Source organism: Anopheles bellator, chromosome 1, assembly GCF_943735745.2.
Source record: "Anopheles bellator chromosome 1, idAnoBellAS_SP24_06.2, whole genome shotgun sequence".
Classification (NCBI taxonomy): Eukaryota; Metazoa; Arthropoda; class Insecta; order Diptera; family Culicidae; genus Anopheles; species Anopheles bellator.
The window spans coordinates 60292173-60308231 of NC_071285.1; the positions used below are offsets into that span (position 1 = coordinate 60292173).

Consider the following 16059-nt stretch of genomic DNA (forward strand, 5'->3'; position numbering starts at 1 on the left):
CACCTTTTTTAGGGTAACTACAATAAGTACATATACATATAGCATGCGCTGGGCCATTCGAAAACAACGTACAGTAACGGTAGTACCTCTCTGATTATCGTGTGACCTCTGCAAAGCGAAGGGCACCCATCGTTACAATATTAAGGCTGTTGGTCGGGGTCAGCGCGAAACGACATTCTACCTCTGCAGCTTGGTGAGCAGAAATGGCGTTGTCGTCGTGCATCTGACTCGAAGTCGGAACTTTTCCTTTCAACTACTGCGGCGAGATGTTGCCAAGATCATCCGACTGACATTGTATAACGCCCTCGCCGACTCCAGACGTTCCACCATTGTGCAACATCTGGATCACGGGCGAATGCGCAAATATGTTTAAAGCTCAAGCCATGGTGAACAATAACAACCACTAGCGTAGCCGCCTTGTGTTAAAAACGGGGCCACGTTACGGGCCTATGGGTCGCCGACTGACACTCCCTAGTGCTCTACTTTGTTGCCTGTGGAGAGTAGCGATGATTGAAGCCGCCACGAAACTAAACCCCGATGGCAAGATAAGTTAATTTCGTTGATCTGCACCTTTCTTGTTTACTCTGTGCCATTACATGACTTCATTCCAATTCTTCATCAATGTGCAAAGGGAATAAAATGTTAAACGGACAAATGATTGGCAGCTCTTTCCTGACGTTCGCATAATTATCTTAGCCAATAAAATACAGCTGTTTGGCTCCCGGAACAGATTTATCCGAAGGAATGCGACCTAGAGGCGTTCTATGACCTGAGCAGAGGGGCTTGCTCATCACATCATCATCAGCGTCAATCGATACATTTGATTAAATCGCATTCATATTGATCCTTGAAAATTTGAAGGAAACCATATCGAATATCCCTGTCTTTTTAAAGCTATGTTCTACTTAATAGAAGAGGCGATAATCAAGAGCACCCGACAGCGGCTCAGCATAGTTATTGGAGCTTAAAAGCCGGACTATAGAGGAACTGCTCTAAAACCAATTATCCTTTAATGTGGGCGATGGGCGGTAACAACAATTGTATGTTATGTAAGATGAAGATAAAAATTAATTTGTGATGAGTAACTGATTATACCGCTAACATAACATGTCCAAGATGCATGTGTATCGGTTTTAGGCAGCAAATCACATTCTACAAATATAAAAGGATCAGCTGTCATAGATAAAGTTATTTTATACAAATAAAGAACAGCTTCACATTAAAAATCACTCATAAGATAATAACAATATCAACTAATTAATACAGAAAATTATCTTCTTCTGCGAAGAATAGAAATAGAGTTACCAATCTGCGTGATTTGCACCCAATTTTGCACAGCGTAGTTTTGTGACAGCGGATTTAGAATAGGAATGTTTGACCCTCCCACACGGGAAACCACGATCGTTTGGAACGGAGAAGCAACGGGAAGCCGATCGTGTACGTCACCAGGAAGCCCGATCGTCTGAAACGGAGAAGTAATGGAAATCGGGCAGGGAAGCCGATCAGATATGTCACCGGGAAACGGAGTAGTAACGGAAGACGGGAAGAGAAACTGAACGAATACGTCACTGGGAAGCTCAATCGTCTGAAAAGAAGGAGTGACGGGAAATGAGAACGAAAGCTGATCGGATACGTCATCAAGAAGTACTCTGAAACTCCCCGATTCGAGAAATAAGGATGAAATGAGGCGTAGCGACACGCGTGAGAAAAGCTAGTATATCAATATTAGAATCAATATAACAACACGCAGGGGACTCCGTCATTAATAGATTGTATTTGGGATGTAAATTCTCTTCAATATACCCTTAACGTAGCATCATCCATGTAACCCGGAAACTTAATTTCCACGGCGTGCCGGAAATGAGGTGATGCAGGGAAGGTCTTCGTTGAAGAATAACAGAATATTTGGCAAACACACGCTTTGCACATGGCCAAGCAGGAAACAGGAAACAAAGATAAACGACATAAGGTTGAAATTAGCTCCGCTATCAGATTATACGTGTACCTTTCGTAAAGGTTTCCATTCATCCGCGTTTTTGGCATGCAAGAGAGGCAATCTGTCGAAACGAACTTGAAACGAACGAAACACTGCGCCCCTCGTAGAATTCGTAGAGCTAATAAAACCTAAGTTTCCTGTCTATTTATCGGCGACACGTGATTGTGACGTGTGTTGCTATCACTCTTTACTCTCGTTTTGTACCATATTAGTTTGTAGATTTGTTAAAAAAAAATTATAGACCAATGTCAAAGTGCAGCGTAATAATGACAAATTATCTTAACATCGATGGAGGACTCAAGCCTTTGTCATTCTTGTCAATTAGCAAACCATTTGCACCATTGCACCATACCATACCACTCATGGAAAAGTTGTCTCCTTGCATTCGTTTTTTTTCTTTGATCAATAGTTTTTAGTCTCACAATAGACTTTTCACGATTATAATCATTTCTCAATCGACGTTCTGAACAAAATTACAACAAAGTTGTCTTTGACCAACAGAACGCCAAGAAGACGAAACACTCATGTTCAACGGCTAAATGAAAACATATAATTGAATCGCATGGTCTAGAATACGTTGCAATCAAACCCGTAGCCAAAGTTGCGGAGTGCATCCTCTTCGAATGCGAACAGGAACGATACAAATGCTAAAACACGTGCCGTCGCAGCAAATGTCGGTGCATCTTCGGGGTCCGAACCGGATACGTACTCGCCTGGTACTGCTCGCCTTTCATTACATATCGCTCTGCCAAAGTACATAACTCAGGAAACGTGTGAATTCGTTGCCCAGCCGGATTAATGTTTGCCAGGCACGATTCGTCGATGAACGGAAATCGGTAGCCAACAAAGCCTTATGGTTTTCCTGTCAGAATAATTTCTGTAAGGCCACTATGCTTATAAAGTGGACGATCTTGCTACGTGCATTAATGATAGACTGCGTCAACAAGTCAATTCTGACAATGGCGCCGTCGAAATGTTACGCTTGTATTTTTCTTTTTCTTCGTTGTTTAAATTGATTTGTATTCATGTATGCGTTTCGAAAAGATTGCACAGAGCATGACGTGCAAAAATATAAATGTTCTTGACAAGCAATTTATAATTAAATACAAAGAAAACAGAAGATAAATAGGAGGGAGCGTTTTTCTCATGATGTGTATAGTTCAATGACACATTCAAGACTTTCGGACACAATGAAACTCAATTGTATGAGGTTAAATTTATTTTTTACCAACTAACTTCAATTATGGCCAGGACTTAACACTCGTCACTATCACGCAGCTGGCTTAGCTTCGAATTCATATTGAAAGTACTTCTCCGAAACCGTTCTCAGGCCTCAGTAAACAGTTTTTCTCATTTTTACTTCTCGCTAGAATTCACGCAGATGTTTCGCCTATTGTGGTTCTAAGTGAATGAAACAGAAGCACACCGGAGTTGCCTGAAGTATGAGCGGAACCGATCGTAGACTTTTATTTATTTTGGTTGCTATACCCGTATATTTCATGCGGCCATGCACACACATGTCGAAAGGTTGTCGGCACAATTAAAACGCATCGTGAGTCTGCAAGAGGCGCCTTGCACCCTTCAACGATTGTAACATTAACGCTTGCATCCTTTTTCCTTCATTGGCAATTGTGTTTCGTTCTCTCTCTCGCTGGTTTATTGGAGTTGTAGTTCCTTCCTCGCTGTCCTACTATCCCGTTGTCCTTGACTTTCGATAACTATTACCCCATCTCACTATGTCTTCTTCCATATGATTATTTATAGCACACACTCCAGTCAACCGCGACGCATTTGACATCAACGGTTGCCCCCGTCGCATATTAATCTTAGAAATAAATATAAGAAAAAAAATAAATATAAGAAGAAAAAAAACAATCTGTCTCCCTTTGCCAATGGTGGCTCAGTAGCTCGTGAAGGATACGACACAAACAAAATCGACACTGGAGGTCGAAAGAAATGGTGTGTTGGTTTTCATGCCTACTTCAATGTGCAACCGAGGGGTGTGCATTTTTGTTCTTCTGAATGCTCTGCGAGTTTGAGAGCTCTGATTTGTATCTTCACGGTTTCTTGGAATGGGTATGAATGAAAAAACTGATAGATCAACGCAGGAATAACTTAGAATGAGCTTTTTAGTGGGAGATAACAGGAGAAACATCGAAATAAGCGTCCTTCGTAGGATCCGATGGGAAAGCGCCAAAACGAAGGATTATTGGTTGAAGTCCCGGGTGGTTTGATGGATGTACGGAAGACATTCACGTATAGGATTCATACATCCGTTTGCAATGCAATTTTATTCATTAATGTGAGACAAACAATTTATTGAAGCTGAAATAATTAATATATTTTTTTATAAATTAGTATTGTATAAAATACAAGTGAAACAGGGTGTGACCATCTTCTCGAAGTTAAAGCTATAGCAAAGTTATTGACAACAGATACAATGTAAATCTCTGTTGCCTACTGTAACATTGTGTTATTACGGGTGGCGGTATTGGCCTCGCGCTAACCCACTGTTGCGTAACAACCGGTCCCGGGATTCAAACCCCCGGCCAGTTCGCTTTTTCAGCTAATATATTATTAATTAAATATGCTTCATAAACTATTTTTACGAATGACAAATATATAAACTCCTGTAAACTTGATGTGAACAAATAAGGAACTTATTTCTCTTTATTTAAAATAAACCGTCCCAGAAACATGTTACTACATGTGTTAAAACATGTATTGAAAAACATGGTCGTCGTAAAATTGCGGCAAAAATATCCTTGATGCTGTCAACGTCATTTTAATCACGAAATATTTTCTGTTGATTCAATGCAATTAAATACATTACATGCAATTAAATACCATTAATTTGTCAAAAAAAACCGCCTGACGACTGCTTCTAATAGTAGTCACAACATAGACCGTCGGCATATTTAGCGGACATCTTTCACCGTATACTTTTTGGTTTATAGCTTATCAAAACTTTTCATTAGTCTACGACTTGCGTACTGACGAAAACTGGAAACGAAGACCGCTGGATGCACATGGATGGCTGTTCGCAACTGACGTTTATGGTGAAGGCAAGAAAATAGTACCAGTTTAGCATCGGACATGCTCTTTGCGATCGTATCAAATGACGCACTGCATCGCACTTCAGGCTCAGTACGGTGGGCCACGAGAAAAGGTTAATAATTCAATTAATAATCATAATTAAAATCATCAATTTTAATGATTTATTGTTTAAAATTAAGGCTTACAAGCGCTCCTACCATGGGTTTATACTAAGCCATCGAGCAGATCATGAACTATCCACTGCCGGCTAGGTTATTTAAGGTGTCGGGTGCAGTTCGAAAAATTTGCGTACACCTGAAATTTACGGGATTTTGTATGATGCTCTGCAGCGGATCAAAAACAGAGAACAGAATATTACAAACAGTTCTCTACGAAAGAAGCAATAAACAAATCTACACATTTTCTCAAGTTTTTGAAAATTGTTTGTTCTCTGTTATCCTATAAAGATACACATTTTTTTATGATAGAGACAGAGACAGACAGAGAATTCTTTTATGAAAATACGATCACGCTCTACAGAGAAGAAGACATGAAATAAACCAAACGTAACGTCTCGAATTGCCACTTTTCACAAGTGAGAAAAAGGCTCGGGTTAGTGATTTGACTATTATTATGGGTTGTATATTTTATGTAATCGAGCAACACCGAGTTTCACGACCAAAGCACTGGTAAAAGTGCTATTTCTCTACTTGTTAACTTGCGCTCTGCTTTTCTCGATTCGACTACCTTTTAATGCTTGCCAAAAAAAATCTCACCAAAAGTCAGCCATTAACACGAATCAACCGCGCACATTATGGTTGAGAAGATCACATCTGTTCCGATTCGATGTATTTCCAGTAGGGACGGAAAAAGAACATATAATGAACGCCTCTATAAATTGTTTTCACAGATAGCCTATAGACTTTAAGGCGGATCTTTATAAGGGGATTCACATGTACCAATCCTACGCGTTTATGGCACAGGCGTTCCGACGAGGCATGCAAAAGTGGCAAAAGTGCAAAAGTTAAAGGTTGTCGGATTTTGTTAAATAATACCGACCACAAATTATCTCAAAGCCAAATGAAAATGCATCTTTTTATCATTTCTTATTGCTTCCGATTCGATAAAAATAGTAGTAGCAGTGTAGACATCAATGCAGTTGTTTCAAATAGATTCCAATTTATGAATTTCATTCCTGAAGTGATAATCTCAAAGTGCTGCAAAATACGCTTTCACAGATGCTTCAATTTTCATTGGGCTACACGCAAAACATGGTATTTGGTTAAAATATTTTCTGCTTATAAACCACGCACCCTCTTTGTCGCACGAACTTTCATTTTAAACCTCATTTTGATGATTCCATGTGCTGATTGAGTAGCCCTGAGCGATAAGGAAAGAAGTCCTGCATGAGAACCAGCGATGGCAGGGGCATAATTGCTGTCAATTTGACGGTAGTCAATCAAGTTCTTGTCGTTACGGGCATGGCTATTTAAAATGCTTCGTGGTATGTTGCTATAAGGCCACCCGGCAGCACAGGAAAGCGGCCGTCTTATCGTGCTATGCGAATCCATGGACGATAAACTATTTATGACAACCATATTTTTTCGGCAAAAAGACTCAATTTTGATAACAATCGATGGGCGACTGTGTATATCATTATTTACAACCGGTTGATGTCAAATACAAAAGAGCCTCTCGGGTGGCTAACCGGCTAAAAGGCTAACCGGGTGCTCCTATGTGAACTACACTCTGAAATAATGTAAATTAGGTCAGTGGAGAGCTAACGAACCGAAAGAAAATCCGAACCGAGCCAAGGAAACGAAAAGAACATTAAACACTCGCATTCGTCTGATTGTGTCCCGGCCATGGTTTCGATTCCCGATACCGACGTGACAGGGGGTTGGCGCGGCACCAACAACCCCGCCCGTAAAACAAATTGTTACAGAGAGCATCAAAGATTAACATTTATTAACAATAACATGCTTTTATAGGATTTCTTTTTTCTTCAGTTAAGCGCCTTGTGATGACATTTTACATTATCAGGCGCAAGAACAAACAACGCAGATGGTCTTCCGACCCGTGAACATCCACCATATAATTGACCATGGGAAAAACATTGGTTTTCCAAATTCATACACAAACTTTCAAGGATTGGCCTTGTGGTTTGTTAATGGCCATAGTGAATGCAAGACAAATCGGAAATTGAAGTTTTTTAAACTCATCGGGATCCTCGGAATGAGAACTTCCAACGCGAACGCTGTTATGCTATTAACGTTAACGCTGTTAGCGATGCAATCGTATCGAAACGCTGCTCGATACAAATCAGCTTCTTCTTATGGAACAACCGCTGAGCGAACATTTAAATCAGTATCTTATAAGCGATTGGAAGAACAATATGGCCGACTTTCTTTTAAATATAGAGATAAAATAATTTACTATATGAAGTAGACTTTTGAAAGAAGCTTATGAAATAAATTTCTTTTCGACTCGTTTGAAAAAAATGATAGAATTAGGGCAATAGACTTTCGGTTTCGGTTGCCGAGGGTCTGTTACATCCAATTTATGTTGAGCTATACAAAAAGATTTTAAAGAGCGAAAAAACATAACATTTACTGTCAAGGTGTCTGTACCAATTTTAGTATCCGGTGCCATATCAGTATTTTCTGCCAATCAGTTGGACGCGATTGAGGAGTAATTTGAGATGGTCTGGAAAACCCCGTTTTTTGCCTTCCGATCCGTTGGATGTTTTGATCCGCATCATCACGCACCAACATGGGGATGGCGCAACATTTACTCATTGCCCCTTAAACGAACCTATTATGAGAAGCTGTCAACTCCGGCGGTCCTAGAAGAGCAACGATGGTAGGATCTTTGAGGCTTGCAGTGGCAAAAACGTGACCATTCGCCAAAAGCTAGCGTGAATCGGCGGCCTGAGCGTTGTTGGTCGTTAGTGCGCCCGATTCCTGGGTCACTCGTACTCGAGTTGACCAAAGCATGATCCGCTCTTTCATCGCGGCAACAGAATCGGTTGCTTTCTTTTTTAGTTTTTAATAAGCCCGAAGGGAAATTGTCAATAAATAATTATTAAAAGTACCTTTTTAACGGAAAGGGGCGACATAGGTTGTGAAACACGGTATGCATGTCCTATTCTGCCATCAGGTAGGTAAATGGGTCGAACGGTGCAGAAATAGATGTCTTGCGCAGCGTATGAACGGAGCCCTTATAGTCAGCACTTCGCAGTGAAAAAAAACTTGTACGGTCAATGGCGCTCTTTAGTGGGTGGCGCGGTTTGGTGGTTTGAAGGATGATTAATTTACACCTAATATCAGAACTGTGAGAATTGTTTGGATAACATTGATGTTCGGTTTTACATTGTGGCCATTGTGGTCTACTACTGGAAAATTGGCAGTAGCTGCGCGGCCTGCCTCTCCACATGACCCCTAATTCCGGACTACACCAACTTTCACCATGATCAGCGTACGGTAGTCTCGTTTCGGCAGCAAACTAATTCAGTTTCAAAAACTCGAACTATAGATTGAATCGTGCCGATACCTTCGTATGACGCGTGATTGTTAATTGCAAGTAAGACTGTTTTTGAGGGAGGTGTTTTACGTGCGAGGTTATTGGCCACGCTCCAACCCCCTTGAAACTCTGGTCTTGCGAACCCTGCGAGCCAGCAGCGTGACATCGACAAACGTTACCGTCTACTCTATCAGCTGGGGCGTTTTCATGGTGAAAATGATGCTTTGTAAGTTTATGCACAAATGATTCAAAGGAAAACTGTGCGGAAGCCCTTGAGAGCATTACAGAACAACGACTTTTGACATTTGCATATTGGCAACGCTAAAGAAGACATTTGGAAGAGGCGTTCATGAGAAAGTCGCAGAATTGAGTTTTTGAAGTTGCCGAAATCATTAGTCGCTTGTACAATAATACGATTATACATCGTCACTACTATGTTTACCTGAAACCTGTTTTCTAACAAATTCCCGAAAGGCCAGTGTTTAGTTTATTGATTTTAATTAAAATTTATGTTGTTTTGACCAAGATCGCCGTTTACGTAATGCCAGTAGTCAATAAAAAAAACTCAACTGAAGTTGCATTGCATTGCGTTTAACGTGATCCGATCTGCAAATATGACTGGGATAAATCATTTCATAACATATATTATACTTGTTATATCATCATTGCTATGAAAAGTAATTTTCAATTACATCAATGACTTTTATATAAAATTTTGTATTCTTCTTCTTCTTCTTCTATGGCCCTCTGCCGTGATAAGTGATTCATCTTTTTTATCCGGCCAATACAACCGCCAAGCGGAATTGGCTTGAAGCAAAGTTAATGTTAACCTCCGTTGCTTACTGTAACGTTGTGTTTTTACGTGCGAGGTTGTTTGCCACGCGCCAACACTCTTGAAACTCCGGTCTGGCGAATCCTGCGAGCCAACACGATGACACCGACTGTTGGAGTCTGGAGTCTTGCCCTACGACTGTAATGCGAGGGGATCGACGAGAGATAGCCACAGCAGCTTAACTTTGAAGAAATGAATCCCTTGTTTTCAGTTTCAACTTCGGAATGTTGGCAGCTCCCAAGTGATGCAGAGTCCCGTTCGAATTACGGGTATGGAGACTTCCCTCTTGAAACCGGTTGCTCAGAGAAGGTCGCATGATACCTCAGTTAAGCATCCCCAATTTCACTTTCGTATGCTCGTTACGTTGTTCAGTAACAGTAAGTATTGGTGGTTTTAAGATCAATTGACATTAGGCTAGCATGCTTATTGGTTTAGAATGACCTTAGCGCGGAACGCACGTTGAAGTTCTTGGTTTTCTATAATTTTGATGTTTTATATAAAAATTGACGATTTACTTGATTTAGTTTTAGAAATGCGAAATGTTATGTTAACAATGACTGCAAATTAGTGTTGTTTTGAGGGACTTACTTCTTGATCTTCTCTTGATCTTTCAAAATGTTGTTTAACTAAGGAAGTATCTCATATCCAATTATAGACCCAACAAAGGGTAAACATGAAAACGATTTTTGTTTGATTTGATCGATTGATTTTTCATGCGAATGAAGTCATATGATCTGCGAAAAATATATAAGGAGGATGTCAGGAGGCCGATCATTCGGCCGGAATTTCGTAACAAGATGCCGAAGTTGTCATCGTTACCGTACTTGGAACACGTGTTTCTGCACATGAACCAATTATCTCCGTCGTACTGGTGTTTGATGTGTTTGATTTGATGTCTAGCTTGCGACTCTTTAGTGGATATAAATTAAATGGTTCAGTAATCGAGTCTTGACTCGCTCGCTCGCTTGCTCTTTTGTAGCATACAAATAGTCTGTGGCAACGACCGCGTGTAGGCTGATGAGCCTGTGATGATGTCGAACGCCAATCAGTCCCGGACAGTGTGGGCGTTTTTTTCTAGGTTAATGTTACCATTACGCGATTCTGATCACAAGTTGCTACAACTCGCTTATTAATACGTCTCACGTTTCGACCTTTAAAAAGGAACCCTGGAGCTTTGGTCCAATTGGCAAATTTCCCTTTCATTGGTGGCTGGGTTTAGCTTCATTCATTCATAGCACAAACATTCATAACAACATTCGAAACGCTTGTGAAGTCTAAAGCTTCGAATCAGTCGCAAATGTTTCATGCAACTCTTGCAATTTTGTCTAGAGATCACACTAATAAGATCCGCTAGATTTATTTTTTGTGAGATTTGCTAAGGTCACTAACCAAGCAACACCCGTCCAGCGAGTGATCCAAAAGCTTTCCGAAGATTATAATAAAGAAAAACCAAAGTAGCTTCAGACACGAAGTCAGGACGAGAACAGATTATCATTACCGAAGAGCCCGCGGGTCATAGGCACACTTTCCGTGATCGTTTCTAAATACTTTCGTTACAATGGGGGCCGTACCATCGACTGCGATCAGTATGATCGTTCGTTTACTGGTCGGTTTCTTTAATGTCCTAGTGCCTAGCGATACGCATGCCAGGTAGCTGTTCTTTCATTTTCCTCTTCCTCAGCAAAGCTAGACGAGAAGAGTGGTCCTCAATGCAGTATTTTTACCTAAAGGGGTCTTTGCTAGGTTACTGCGAGGTGTGTGCTTATTCCCCATAAAATTTACGATAAACCTTCTCTTAAGGTCTGCTTGCTGCGACGATGCTAAACACATGAACGACTAGAAGCATAAACAAACGCCACTCTATGCGGTCACCGCGATCATTCGTCTCGATGATAGCGATGAGAGCCAGATCAAGAGCTTCATAAACACGAATAATACAGTCGATCGAGAGTTTTAAAGCTATGTAAAAACGAGCATACACACAACTTCATTAAGACCAAAATATGTCAGATGGTGTGCAGGGTTGCTGTTGCTATTCATCGCTGATCCAAGCGAGAAATTACATGCCATACATAAAAAAACCTCTACTTTTTTCTTCGCCCGCTTAGAATGGCTTGGTAGCGTATGTGGCCTTATATGTTAATACAAGGAGACGTGCTTCCCTCTGCCAAATCTTGCTATTAGCATTGTTGCAAATTTTTTATGTACTAGGTAGAAGAAGAAATGAAAAAGCCGCTGTACAGCATCAACGGCATCGGGTGCCACCGTATTGTTAATGGCTCCAAAGTTTCCATAAAACGAAGAGCGTGTATGATCTATTGAAATGTTCGATTGGCGAAATTACACAAAGATTTTATGTTGCGTTAGATGATATGTGTTTTATAAATAGTTGTTTCATATGAAGAATGCTTGGAAAACTCTTGCTTCCGTGCTAAAGAGCACACATAAATCCTGTTATTTTTGGTCAAATTTTGACAGATGTCACTACAACTGTGGTACCGTTGCAACGCGGTCGATTTAATTGAAAAAGACACTAATTTACAAAAATGTCCCAACTTCGATCAACCTAAAATAAAAAGCAAATTAGTTCAGTAGTTTCTAAAGAATCGACAAGTAACAAAGAAAGGTCAAAGCACTAGGTAGGTATTCGATTCGGAGGGAGGTATTCGAAGAAATGTTCACACTTTCATCATAAGCGAATTTAAATCTTATTTTATTATTCTTCCCAAAATCTTAACAAACCATCTTTCTATTGACACATAAACGGTTTTCTATCAATGCAAAATGATAGATTATTGATTATCCGACGATGATTATGATTTAAGTACCTGCAAAAAGAGTTAAGCTTTTGTGTTGTACGTAACGACAGAATCACCTAATGAATGTGCATTGTTAATATGATCATTATTATTTGAATAAGGAAAACCTTTTATGTTTATCTGTATTTTCAACTCAACAAACTGAGTTGTATATAACAATACGGATCAGTCCGTCCTTCGAAGATAAATAACTACTGAGTGTTTTATACAGTGTAGTGTGGAGTAGTATCGTAGTGAGAAAAATGACGACAGAAGCTTATCTGCCATTATTACTGGCGCATGATTATCAATTCTTCTTCTTCTTCAGGAGCAACCGTTGAGCTCATCCTGCACCAGAGACAATGGCAATGGTATGGTCTCTGATGCTCTCTGTAATGGTTCGTTTTTACGAGCGGGGTTGGTGGTCGTCGTGCCGCTATCGGGAATCGAAACCGTGGCCGACTGTGTTGACAACCGGTCCCGGGATTCGAACTCAGGCCAGCTACGTGACATTGACGAGCGTTACCGACTGCTCTATCAGCGAGGGGTAATGCTCCATCTGCGCGGCATGATTATCAATACATGATGATAATTCATTAACCATAAAGGATTTTTCGCCCTATATTTAAACGCAAGTGCTGCGTAATGCGATCACAATAAAATATAACGTGCTCGTGCTCCCGTCTAAGCTAACAACACCAATCGTCAGCATCGGTGGTATAATTAAAAATAGCCGAAAGTGAATCAAGATGTGCGACAACATGAATGCTGGTTAATACAGGCGGCGACTAAAAAAATTTTAAAAAATTTTTAATTTAAATTTAGTAAAAATTTAGGCTGACCAAATGAGCTGGCACTTTTTCTACAAAAAAACAATAACAGAAAAAAGGCCGCCGGGACTCGACTATTTCTTCGATTGCGCTTCTGTTGAGATGCTAGCGCGTCTACCGCTTTGCTCAACACCATCTACGGGATGTGGGCTCTTCCCTGAGGGTCCATTCAGCCTTCTGATGCCGTCTAACAAGATAGCGTTTAGTGAAAGTTTACTACCATCTCCTTCGCATACTGAGGACCATTTCTGGTGCTAAGATGGTACGCCGACGCCGAAGCCCTAGAGGGAATCTACGTCGCTGAGCTCCCGATCCTCATCAGTGCAATCCACAAGCCGGTTACTTTCACGACTCTCATAAATTTTCATTTCGTTTGAACTTCTGAATTTCCATGCGGCTGCAACGGTTGTTACGAATTAAACATGGAGAGGAGATATGAAAAAGGAGGACTATTACGTGCTGTGTTATTTGCGCGAAGCATAGTTTCAAGGAGCATTGCATTTTTAGATGGCATTGCCAAAAGTAACGTGTAATTTGGCCCAACATCAACGCATAGAACAATCAGTTATTAGATTTTCTTTAGGGATCCATGTACATCCTTTGTCATTCGCTTAGAATGAAATCACTTCAAATGAATACATGAATCAGATTCGATTGCTTCACTTGGATGTTAGTGACCTGCAAATTGGAAGTCTACACTGCAATCTATGAATACACTACCTTTGCACACCTTGAGAGAAGGTACTACGACGAGATGGTTGAAATTTTGAAATTTTTGAGTGGTTGAACTTTTTTTTCTTTGCTTCTACAGCACAGCATCTGCAAGTCGGCATGAACTGTAAATTTAACTTAATGATGCCAATAACATGAGTGAGTTAAGAAGATCGGACAGAAACTAATTAAGCTTAACTTTTATCAGGTCCAATTAATTAATTAACGGAAGATGGCTCAAATAAATGGAAGGACGGAGCTTTCGTATAAACATGTGATCAGTTTTTGCAACAGGAATGGTAAATATAGGTCAAGTAAACGCTATGAAAATCTCGGAGCATATCTGCTTCTTCAAAACATATTCCATGAAGAAGGTTTAAAGAACAATGTGTTTACTGTTTCTTTTTTGTTAAAAAAAACCTGAGACCTCAACATTTGATTCAGGTAATAGCAGAGAGTTCACGGTCGATGGTGGCTAGTTGATTGTGAAAGTTTACGAGCCAAATTGTGGGTTCATATTTAAGATTAGCTTGATATGTTCGATTGATTAATTCCGAGTCCGGTAGAGGTTGACAATCTAAGGATGATTCCTTTTAGTTATTTCCGTACCTAATGGAGACATCTACTAAACGAACTTTTGCCGAAATAAATGGGTCACTTTTATCTTGATTTAGACTGACGTTTGAACCCAACGACACCATTTAACCGAAATCGAGAGAGACGTAATTGGAACGTTCGAAAGAGATATCTTCATTTTTCGTCCAAAAAAAGCGAAACTCTCTCTTTCTTAATGAAATAAATCCAAATTTTGCCTAAATTTGCACCTGAACACAATATGTTAATGCCTGTTGCTTAATTTCTGTAACTGTAACAATGTGTTTTACAGGCGAGATTTAGTCCCCGCGCCAACCCCTTGTCACGCCGGTATCGGGAATCGGGAAACAAAGTTCGCCACGTCTGCTAAATTAATCGAAAAGAACCTAATATAAAACTAATATTCTAAACTAAAATAAAACTAGCTTGCTGATCAATGGAGCAGCAAATTTTGATTGTAATGCGGAAAATGAACACCATAGAAAAGAATTATTGTTAACCAAATTAATCAATGACCGGGCTATCAGATTTTTTCCATTAACACCTCATATTATTCATTAATGTTTGCACACTTTGATACACATTTTGCCAATGCTTGCATTCAGGTTTCATAGTTGAAAAAAATTATGTCATTCTTCAGGTTTCATGTTGCTCACCAATTACAATCTTCGTAGCAAAAATGAGTCGATTCCGTTTTATCATATCTGTGTCGCGAATCAATCGATCTATCTTAAAAACGGCGATAGTCGAAAAGAAAACGATAACCTTCCACAACCACGTGAACCATTCTGAGCACATGAAGTCAACGAAGTTGTAGTCCTGGCTATGCCTTAATCGATTACTTGCTATCGCAGACTATAGATTGATCGCACATCTTTGGCTAGTTTCTTAGGTGTTAGGAAGCCGGCGTGCGTAGGTATGGTGGTAACAGTAATCATCACGAACCGGTCTACACGGAATGCGAAATTATTGCTAAAATCCTGCTTGACCAGACAGTGTTTAGTGGATCTGATGAACCCGAAGATGGTAACTATCCACACCCTCTGGCCTCTTCAGCTATTAGAAAGATTTTCAAAATTCACTAACATCTTTTTTGATCTTTTGATTTGATAACATCTAGATGATCAAATGATTGGCAGAGAGACGACCTAGCTAGCTCTGTAGCGTAGGTTTTAGAGATCCAAAGATCCGTCTGAAGTCTTACTTTTTCCGAAATCGTCGCTTCCGATGCATGCACAGCGACTGTACCATGTGTGGCTTATTTACTTAATTACATGTGTATATATTTTTCTCCCTTGCTTCTCGCTTAATTGACCATCATGCCATCGCGGCTGCTGGTCAACAACAGAAAATCATTTAACTGTGCCGCACGTGTGGACGAAGCGGTATTTCAACTTCGTGCTCATGTTCTGTTCATGTGTCTCATGTTTGTCTGATCTGCCGATCTCTGCGAGGCTGGAGCATACGTTCGAATGGAATGTTATGTGTCTGGCAAATGCGCAATGAACACTCAGTGGGCATACACAAACAGTGCAGCATTTAGTTAGTTCCATGTGGCTCGTCCAGTAGTAAATCCGGTAGCAAGTTGTAGAAAAATAATCCAACGTTAAGCACGAGAATAATAGAAATTGATTAAATCGATACATGATTGTAAATTGAAACCTTTATATTGAAAATTTATACCGAATCAAAACATAGCTCTAGAGTCTAGACCTAGATATCTTTGTCGATCGGTCACAA

At 40.1% G+C, this 16059-nt stretch overlaps 1 protein-coding gene across 1 annotated transcript in view; it reads right to left on the bottom strand.

Moving 5' to 3' along the window:
- Positions 1-253: 253 nt before the first annotated feature.
- Positions 254-16059, bottom strand: part of LOC131216040 (uncharacterized) — a 108466-nt gene continuing 92660 nt past the window's right edge. The window contains exon 4 of the mRNA XM_058210438.1: positions 254-340. Within this exon, the coding sequence (XP_058066421.1) occupies positions 254-340 (87 nt within the window). The remainder of the gene's footprint in view (positions 341-16059) is intronic.